The sequence below is a fragment of the Panicum virgatum genome, chromosome 2K (genome assembly GCF_016808335.1).
Source record: "Panicum virgatum strain AP13 chromosome 2K, P.virgatum_v5, whole genome shotgun sequence".
Taxonomy (NCBI): domain Eukaryota; kingdom Viridiplantae; phylum Streptophyta; class Magnoliopsida; order Poales; family Poaceae; genus Panicum; species Panicum virgatum.
In genome coordinates this window covers 13,483,397-13,494,071 of record NC_053137.1, presented here as the reverse complement: position 1 = coordinate 13,494,071, position 10,675 = coordinate 13,483,397, and the positions used below count along the sequence as shown (strand labels likewise).

Below are 10,675 nucleotides of genomic sequence, written 5' to 3'. Positions count from 1 at the left end.
TCTCGCCTCGCTTGTACCCCCTACTACAAGCACTCCGGGTGCAAGATAATACAGTGCCCTCGCACACCCCCTTTGCTGGACGTACGGCCCCGCGGCCGGAACCAGGGTAAACCGTGCGTTACTGTGATTGCCTCTTGCATCATCATCTGGGACGAGAAAACACACAGCATTCACCAGTTGGGATCCGGGCCCCCGGGCCGGGACACCGACAGCGATGGAGCCAACGCAATTGATGATGATCAACGATTTATTTATACCGCCGATGAGTTGCGCATGTTGAAGTTAGACCACGTTGAAGTCCCTGCGGTATCAAATGCTAAGAACCTTAGCAGGATCGATAGAGCCATATGTTAGCCTCCAATTTCTGAAAATATTCTTCCCATGTATCCTTTGGGTATTTAGCTTCCGGATCAACAGTAAAACCTTTCTTTGCTCTTTCCTCACTTAACCTCTGCCTCTCCATCTCCTCCTCCTTCTCCTTCTTCTCATAATTTGTCAAAAGCTCCCTATCTGTGAGGGGCCGTGGGTACTTGCTTCGGTTCCTCCTCCAATAAACAATGCAATCCTCAAGAGTCGCCTTTTCTGCTGCCTTCTTTCCATACTCACGCCGTAGGTCTTCGAGTACAGGCCCTGACAGAAATGACTCAAGGGGCAAAGTAACTTGGTAATCCTTCCTTATCTTCAATTTTCTATTTAAAGTGTCTCGAGATTTCCAAGGCTCTTTTGTTCTGCCCAATTGCAACATTAGCTCATACCGGCCTTCGAACCACTCCCAATCACATGTCTTTCCCTCCTGAAAAATTATTGAGAGCCAAACATTCAGAAATGTTAATATACCAAATACTAGCACAATGACATAATCATAAGGAGTTTCAACTTTGTGGTTAATATACGAACCCAATACTCTCCGTAGCTATTGCCACATTAATATCCATAGCCAAGCTCTGAAGGAACTACGCCTTTTGTGGCCAGAATACCACATTTGCATCGAAGACTAGGAGTAGTTGTACATGGCCATGACTTCTTCCCACTCTCAAATCCTCGCACTTCCTCTTCTGTCAGCCAATGAGATCCAGGACCATAAATATACTCATTGAAGTCACATACCGGCCATCCATCCTGCATGACACATAACATTAGCGAGCATCTACTCCTGCAAAATTAAAGAATCAATGCTACGCTACATGACACTTACTCTAGTCTTTAGCGAGCATCTAAAAAAGGAGTGAACTTTGGAGGGACACCAATATTAGGCCTTTGAAGTTTGGCACGCAATGACATTTGGGAGGATTGTTCACACGATATATAGCAGCTTCTTGCTTCTCTTCCTCTGTCATAGGTGGTGGATTTGGTGGGGGAGGGACCCATCATCTAAAGTCATTGTACGCCCACGACTCTGACCGATAATAAGGGAACAGCCGAATTCTAGGATCGAACTTATCCGGACCATCGATCCACTGAAAGAAAAGGCAGTGGCAATGATTCAATGAATCATTCCACTTGCATATGTAGAATGCTCTACCAGCCGTCTTGGGATGCCTCGATTGCTTCACCTCTGCCAGCTGATTGCCCGGTTCACAACGACAAAATGGAACTGGAAGGGCAGGAGGGACTGGGGCTTCCTCATCACACTCGGATGGGACTGTCCACCACCAAGCAGCTTGTATCGGGCATCGCTCATTGCCATGTGCACTGCAGATACATAAATTCAATTGCCATGTGAAATAATAATAAAAACTTATGGAAACAAAAACAAAATAATTATGAAAACAAAGTATATACTAATTAAGCACAATATACCAGCGCTCAAAATATAATATGTACATTCCTAAAACTATGGAATAAAATTACATGTAACTCATATTAACATCCCCACTACTCAATCCTAGAAATCATATTAATCGATGCATGCACGTACTACCTCACGTCCAAATCGATAGCAGAGTACCATCTAAAATCCTAATCATAATAAAACTATCAACAACACCATCATTTCTCATATCAAGAACCTAACCCTAATAAAAAACCATCAATAACTACTAATGCACACGGTTAAACGATGAGATATTAGGGGCAATACCTTCGGGGAATGGTGGGGAACGATTCCCCGTACTTTTTCCCCTCAAAAAATCCGATTTTGGGGGGATCTGGGGGGTGACGGCGGCCGCCGGCGACCCTGGACGCGCTGTGGTCGGGGTGGAGCGAGGGAAGGAAAGGGAGGGTGGGGGAGAAGGGGCCGGCGGCCCAGGACATTGGCCTTGTCGCGCCAGTGCATGTGGCGCGACAGGGAGGGCCACGTCATCGCCGACGCGGCGCAGCGCTGGCTCGGACCGCCAGCATGGCCACCCTGTCGTGCCATGCGGGCTGGCGCGACCAAACGGGCTACGCCATGCAAATAAAAACCAATATAGGTTAAACTTAAAATATTATTAAAAGAAGTTAAAAATAAAAAATTTCCCAAGTCGTCACACTGACCTCACTTGACACGGCTAGCCAGGAAGAAGGCGCTCTTTTCGTTTTGAAAGAAAGATAATGACACACCTAGGCCGACCTCTTTCTTTCTTGTCCGATCCCCATTGCACGGGTACGTACGTGCACCACGGCCGCGCAACACGGACATGAATCGCGTGCCTTGATTACTCATGAGCTGTTAAAAACTACTCTCTCTGTTTTAAATTATAGGTCGTTTGACTTTTTTGACTCTAAATTTATCCATTCGTCTTATTTAAAAATTTGTGCAAACTATTACTTCAATTCTTTGTTGTGGGTTGTTTTATCAATACAAGATCTTCAAGAATGACTTAAATTTGACAATGTTTGCATAAATTTTTTGAATAAAACGAGTGGTCAAATTTAAAATAAAAAATCAAACAAACTGCAATTTGAAATGGAGATAAGTAGTACACTTGCTTGCGGTGAGCTCCTCTTTTACGGTGTGATGCTTCATCTTTGCCATTCCGTAGGACCCGGTGGTATTGGCTCTACTCTAGGGCTCTTCAAGAATAGGCATGTAGGTAGGAAGTTGTTATCACTTATAGATTTTTACCATATTTGCTTCACTTATAGATTTTTTTCAAGCTCGTTGGTGGTTTTTGTCTGGATGGGACGGCTTGTTGTGCCTCATCTTTATTTCTTTATCGCACCTGCCAAAGATTGTAAGCGCGTAATTGTAGTATACCTAATAACAGATGTAATGATGCTTCAAGTGTTTAACTTGATACTTTTAGAAAACTAGTAAGAAATTAGTTTTTTTATTATTCAATTTTAGAACCACGCGAACCCCTTGGAAATACGCCGCCGGGCCTCTGCAGCCTGTGGCCCCTCCTGGGAGCCGTGGCGTGAGGCCCAAGACCCAAGGCCCAAAGGCCCAGTACGACGACTCCCGCAGCCCGTGCCGGGCCGCCGCTGTCTGAACGCTTCCAGCTCGGTGCGCGGCGCGGATCCCGCCGCGTCCGACTCACCCCCCACGTCCCCCTCCCGCTGACCCGCGGGCCCCCACCCCCACCGCACCCACCGAGCCACCACCTGTACCCGACCGCCCCTCCACCGAATGGCTACTTGTCCTCACACTGGCAGCCACCGCCGCCCGAAACTCCTACGCGCACCCCGCCCCCGCCTCCCCCAGACCCCGACGCGTGGGCCCGGGGCCGAAAGCCCCCTCCACGTGTCGGTCCACGCCGGGCCCCCTCGAGGCCTGCACCAACGGCGAGCCGCCACGTCGGAGGAGCGCCTGCTACGCGCACGCGAGGAGCGTACACGCGGGCGCGGGCCGCGCCGAACCCTAGCGGCCTTTTTGGTCGCTCCGCCCGGGCGGCTGCTGCTGCTGCTGCCGCTTCCAAGCACCGCCCCCCCGGTAGGCTCACCGCCGGCGACGCGCAGGCGCAGGCTCCCCCACAGACCCCAACCGCCACCGCCGTTTTTTTTTTCCTCCCCGCTACACCCGCGGAGATCCCCAGATCTCGGCCGCGGGAGCTCGCCATGGCGTCGTCCTCCGACGAGCAGCAGCCCAAGCCGCCGGAGCCGCCCGCCGCGGGCGCCGTCGTGGCCACCGCGGCGGCGCCGCCGCCGCAGACGCACGCCGAGTGGGCCGCCTCGCTCCAGGCGTACTACGCCGCCGCGGGGCACCCCTACGCCTGGCCCGCGCAGGTAAACTCTTTTTTTTTTGGGCTTGTGTCCTCCGGCGGGTTCTGTTCTTACTAGGGTTTCCTGTGCTCGTGTCCTCCGGCGCAGCACCTCATGGCAGCGGCGGCGGCGGGGGCGCCCTTCGGCACGCCGGTGCCGTTCCCCGTCTACCACCCGGCGTACTACGCGCACGCCTCCATGGCCGCGGTGAGTGCGCGAGGCTCGTCCCCTTCTGGGCGCTCCAGTTCGGGGGAATCGGGCTTGGATTCGGAGGGGTTTTGGTCGTGAATTTGCTGCTCTGGTGTGCCGTGCAGGGCGTTCCTTACCCGACCGCCGAAGCTGCCGCTGCAGCGGCCGCGGCGGCGGCCACCGCGGCGGAAGGGAAAGGCAAGGGGAAGGGCGGCGGCGCGTCGCCTGAGAAGGGCAGCTCCGGGGCGTCCTCCGGCGAGGACGCCTCCAGGAGGTACCGCCTCTCGCTGCTGCCTTGTCAGTCTGGTTTTAAGTTTCCTTTTGTCCCCTTTCCTTTTTTCTGGTTAGATTCTGGTTAGATTCAATTTTTAAATTTTTTGGTTGCGTGTGCAGCGGCGACAGCGGCAGCGAGGAGTCGTCGGGGACGAGAGACAATGACATGGACCATAAGGTGCCAAGCAACTTGCTGTGATGCAAGGGACCGTTTTTAAATCGCATGGTTTTCCTGCAATTAGTATAATTCTGGCTTTCTGTGGCTCGTGTTTGTTCTCTTCAGGATTCATCGGCGCCCAAGAAGAGGAAATCTGGCAACACGTTGGCTGAAGGTTGGTTTTGTCTTTAGCATTTTCTGCTGGAAAGGAGCGGGCGGTTAATGATTGTTGTTTGCCAGGCGAGCCGTCCCAAGCTGCTGTTGTGCGCTATGCTGCCGTTGAGTCGCCATATCCAGCAGTGAAGGGGAGGTCTGCCTCAAAGCTTCCGGTGTCTGCGCCTGGGCGGGCGGCGCTTCCTAATGCCACCCCGAATCTAAACATTGGGATGGACTTCTGGAGTGCTTCTCCTGCCTTGGCCGCTCCTGCGGTGCAGGGGGAAGCGAGCCCTGGGTTGGCGCTTGCCCGGCGTGATAGTGTTACTCAGCTGGTATGATTGGCCTTTGCTTAATCTTATTATGGAAACATCCTGAAACTGATTATATCACGTGCACTGTAGACTGTCTCTTGATTCATTGGTTTTGTCAGCTTATACAAAGTTACAGATCAAAACTGAGTCTTATTCAGACCTATGTATTTGATTAAATATTCATATTTCTTCAGGATGAACGAGAATTGAAGAGGGAGAGGCGAAAACAATCTAACAGGGAGTCTGCAAGGAGATCAAGGTTACGCAAGCAGGTAGTACTGGAATCAGTACATTCTCATTTCCTGTCGAATTTCATGGAGAGAATTAACTCATTATAATTATGTTTTCTTAGTGTAAATTCTGGACATATACACTAGTTTCTGACCAACTTGGTGAACATCTGTTTTCATGGTACCTCAAATAAGACAATGAGATTAGAGTATGCCACAACAATTTGGTGCCAAATTTGTCCAAATTTAGCTGTATCCTGGTTACCCCACCATTAATTGGAATCACCAAAAATAACTCTGATATTAGATTAATGGATATTAGTTTATTTTGTATAGAATAGTGTGCTTGCTTTGCCCTTGGCTCTGAGAAATGTTTTTGTGAAAGAATGTTACACAAATGCTAGAGTTTGATGAACTGAAATACAAATTAAGTTTCAATTACCTTAGAATTTAACTATTTTTTGTGGCCTAGGACATGCTTTTCCTGGTAATGTGCCAAGACCACTTATAGGTGTAAATTTGTTTAGGCAACCAACAATATTGAAATATCTTATCACACTGGAAAACTAATAATCAGGGCAGTTTATTAATTGTCTGGAGCCTCATCTCTTTAGCCACTTCCTTTGATAGGCGTGCAAAAAAAAAAGATGTCGATTTTCGTAATTACCATTTTTGCTCCTTTTTATTCCTTGTTTGTTACTCTTGAACTAATTAGCTTGTCTTGAACGTCATATACGCAAAAACGGAGGGAGTATTTTTTGTGATCTCTAATTCGGTTGTTGCCAGTATTATAGCAAACCCAAAACCTCGCAAAGCACAAGCTTAGATGTTGAATAGTGTTTTCCTGCTAGTAATGTCTGAAAATGGGGAATTTTTGTCAGCAGTGTCTATTAGGTTGTATTTGCTAATTTTTTTTCTAACCTCATCTCACATCAAGATAAATGATCTGGTGCCCCTCTTTATTTCATGCCATTGACCTGCTCTCGGTCACTCACATTTCAATTAAACTATGTTGTTTATCCTCAACTAGACCACTTAGTATTCTTATCTGGCTGCCCGCAGTAGTGATGTGCACTCATCTGTTAAAAGCCATTGAGCGCGCAATATTAGCTTTCAGCTTCAAGATATTATACATTTGCCAGCGAGCTATAGTTTCTCATTCGGCCAACCTTGTAAGTTTTATGCAAAATTTCACTCATGTGGCGTGGGTCTAGCTAGCCATGGGGGACCTGAAAATCCATGTAACTTAGCTACTTAAACCTAAGGTGCCAAGCTATTACCAGTTACTTTGCGCTAGATATATTATAACAGTATGTGGAGTATTAAGTTATTGTGGAGCAATGATTGTATGTACGTGAATAATAGAACTACTGATTTTCTAAGACAGAAACTTGTTGCCTTCATACCCTGAGTGAAATCAGTTTTTTTCTTTGTATTACCAATCTATATGTTTATAATTATGAAAATTGTTCACATTTGCCATGTCTTATTTTTCAGCAAGAGTGTGAGGAATTAGCCAGGAAGGTAGCTGACCTAACAACTGAGAACAGTGCTCTCAGAGCAGAACTTGACAATCTTAAGAAGGCCTGCCAAGACATGGAAACAGAGAATTCACGTCTACTGGTGAGCACATGGAACTCTGCTCTCATTTGTCACCATCACTTGGTGACGTTATCCACCTATCTACATATCCTTTCTTTTATTGTACTTGCACTTGAGTGGTCCAAGAAGGCCGAGCCCTAATCTATATCAGAGCAAATTCCCTCTTTTTTTTTACTCAAAACATTTAATGCAATGAAAAATGAAAGCACGGTTCTCCATAGGGATATGTACATAAGGGTGATCCATAGATAATAATGCTGTTCGGACCTGGAGTTTCCCTATATACAGATTAAAAAAATACAGATTAGGGAAACATTTATTCAATTTTCTTCTTTCACATCGTTTGTTGTCATGTCAACATTTCTAACCTTAGCGGACTTGTGAAGGGTGGGATGGCATACTCCCAGGGACCAAGCGTCACAACCACATTGGGAATGAGCATCGATCCACCAAAAGTGCAGCATCATGACGATGAGGGCCAGCTTCACAAAAACACTAGTAATAACAGCAACGGGAACTACACGGGCGCCAGCCACAAACAGGAGGCTAACACTAGGTGAGAGACAGGAGTGATGAGGAAGTGACAAAGATGAGATGAGGTGTTTCTTATCTAACCACAACACCCATCATCAATCGGTGTGTTTTTTCTTAGCAAAGCTGTTGTTTTAGCCCTCACAGCCCGCCGGGGCCATGTAGAGTCGCCCCACTGCAGCCAAGTATTATTTATGGCTCGTTGCGGTGTGCATTTGTGTTTTCGTGTGTTGTGTAAACCTATTGATGTAGCTATTGTAACAAAACCTAGAGAGCCTAGAGGTTTTTATGTGCTAACTCTCCTGATGAGGGATGTAACCGGCCAATTTGGTGCCTGATCGATGGTTAGATGAAATGCGAGCAAATATCATTTGATAGCCTGCCTCGCCTTGTTGTTTGGATGGTTGCACTTCTGTGGGAGAAAATTTTTTATACGGGTTAATGAAAGTTTGATGGTTTATGTGTTTTTGTGATTGGGTGAATACCATTCATAATTGCCTTACATCATTGGACAGTCATGTAATGGATCTAGCAATGTTTGGAAAGCCATATTTGCATCCAAAGCCCTTGCAAATTACATGCTTGTAAAATTATACACCTGGTTTGGGAAAAGTTGTTTGGATGACACGCAATCTAATTCACACCTGTATGTCAGTCAGCATAGGCGCCGCAGAGTGCGTTGTGACAGGGAGCATGGCAGCCACCATCCTTTCAGAATACAGGTCTCTGGATGCAGGCCTATGGGTATACATCCTGCTCGGATGCAGGCCTATGGCTATACATCCTAGGATGTGCTTTGTAAACTGATCCTTCAGAATGGCTTGGCCCATTGTCAATTTTTTTCATAATTGACAATCAATTATCAGCGGATATCTCAAGGCATCCAAGGGATTTCAACGAGGACCATCAGAAGCTCCGCCGCCGCTGCAGTTGCCACAAGGGCACAACTCGACGTTGCCAGTGTGGCCTCTCGGAGTGTAGACGCCGCAGTGTGGCCTCTCGAGTGTAGACGCAGCGCTACCGCAACTCGATGGAGACAATGCCGGTAGACGCCACGTTGGAAGCTTCAGCGAGGAGCAAATCTTTCAGAAGAGACGCTGCCACCACCGTCCATGGCGCCCACGCTGGAGGAGAGAGAGAGCTTTCGGAGTAGCTGCAGCCGCCAGCGCCTACGCGGGAGGAGACAGGAGAAGACGATGGAGGAGAGCGGAAACAAAAAGTTTCAACGGAATGAATTGCAAATGTTATTAGTTTACCTTACAAATAACCCAAACAAACACTACCTTGCTTGCCATATTCTCATGGCATTGGTTACCGTAGTTCCTGCTTTGCCGATGTCCTGTTTTCATCTTCCCTCGACGTCCACAGCGTAGCGTAAAGGCCTAAATGGTCGTTAGGCTTCACATTTGATCTCCTCCAATTTCTCGAGAATCATAAGACATTCTGTGTGCTGACAAGTATAGCTATATGTGAAGTGGAAATGGGCACTTAGTGAACATGGCAAATAATACTGTATATATTGCTTAAAGGCTGTAATGGATGTATATACACACATACATATGATAGAAACAGAGCTTGCATGCACGTCTCTTCCCATTTTTTTTTTGCCATTCTGGTGTATGCACATGCATTTCGTGTGAATTATTCAACTCATTCATTTGGAGCGAACTCGAACAGTGTCAAGATCTTTTGTGTCCGTTTTCCAAACATACAACATGTTTGTGCAATTTGGCAGATTATGATAAGAACACTAATTTTATTTAGAGTCTGACAAGTAGGTTAGCACTGACGGCATAGTCCTACATGCATCGTCCCGCGTTCTGAAAAGCAATCCTGTGACCGGGTTGACATGCACCGACGAACGACCTCACAACCTTCCTTCTATGGCGATGTTCTCTATTGCTCCTTCCCTCTTTCTCCACGATACCAAGGACTATACATGACCTTTTGGCTTGCCATTTGATTTCCTCCGATTTCTCACAAATCGCCGTACATTTTGTGCCCATTTGATTTCCTCCAACTTCTTAAAAATCACAGCTGTAGTTGTGAAGTGGAAACGAGCACTCGGTGAGAAGTGGGAAATGAGAACTTGATGTGTTCACAGCCAGGGCATGCGTTTGTTCATTGATGAGCTTGCAGAGGGATGTAGCGACTTAGCGAGCATTTCAATCTGAGTGTAAGAGACAACGATGGCATGATAAATGTTGGCGATTTTGTGTGCCAGGACAATGTGCCATATATGGGGTGTGTGGTAAATGACAAATCATGCAGAGTTATTTATGCACATCAAGTTATGCTTTGCATGTTTTGACTGAAGGAGAATGATAGCTTCGATCACCGGCAGAACAACCTTTGGTTTTGGAAGTTTCAGTATTGCATTATACTCTTTTCTCAGGCCTATAGACTTCCTTATTTTTGTATTTCCATTGTTTCTTTAACTGTTTTTACATGCTGTAACGGTGAACCTTAGCATTCTTGCAGTGTTCCTCAAGTTGAACAGTTAATGAAGAGATTTCAAAATGGCAGCAACAGATGGTTTCTTTGCAGTTTCAGATTGCAAAAACTTTACGGACAAATCCTTAATTGTGTGCCCATGTCTCGTTTATTTCAGTAGTAGTGTGTGTGCCCTATTATATTGTCACAAACTTACTAACAAATGTTGGGCCCGAAACATATGCGACAGCACGGGCGGCTCTTTTGTATCAAGTGATGTTGCTTCCCTGCAGAATTGTCTTCAATCTCCTGGCTTCACCTTGATTCTTTAAAACAGGACTAGGTTCCTGAGCTAGACTAGATTAGTTGTGTCTGCATTTGGCTTTATCCGATTTCTCACAGTGAGTCTTGCATATTCAGCGTCATTGCAATGCATCCTTTTACCATTGCGCTCATCAGCCATGATACACCTTAGCATGGACCAACTGACAGAAATTTCAACACTGTGATCCTGAAGTTCTCTTGCAGTACGGCCTTTAATACACAATGAGCCATGGTTCGTGGCAGGGTTTCAGCTGGTGATCCTCTATCTGGTTCTTCACCAGTTGACCCCTGTTTCCCTGTGCATCAATATTGATTAATCATGGACGAATATGGAAAGACCTTATCCG

At 46.7% G+C, this 10,675-nt stretch overlaps 1 protein-coding gene across 1 annotated transcript; it reads left to right on the top strand.

The window, feature by feature from the left end:
* The first annotated feature begins 3,788 nt into the window (after positions 1-3,788).
* Positions 3,789-8,031, top strand: LOC120667648 (DNA-binding protein EMBP-1-like). Its single transcript, XM_039947686.1, has 9 exons — positions 3,789-4,146; positions 4,231-4,329; positions 4,437-4,585; positions 4,705-4,762; positions 4,868-4,916; positions 4,982-5,229; positions 5,403-5,480; positions 6,936-7,061; positions 7,427-8,031. Exons 1-9 carry the CDS (start codon positions 3,979-3,981, stop codon positions 7,598-7,600), a joined length of 1,149 nt encoding a protein of 382 aa, XP_039803620.1. The 5' UTR covers positions 3,789-3,978; the 3' UTR covers positions 7,601-8,031.
* Positions 8,032-10,675: the final 2,644 nt, after the last annotated feature.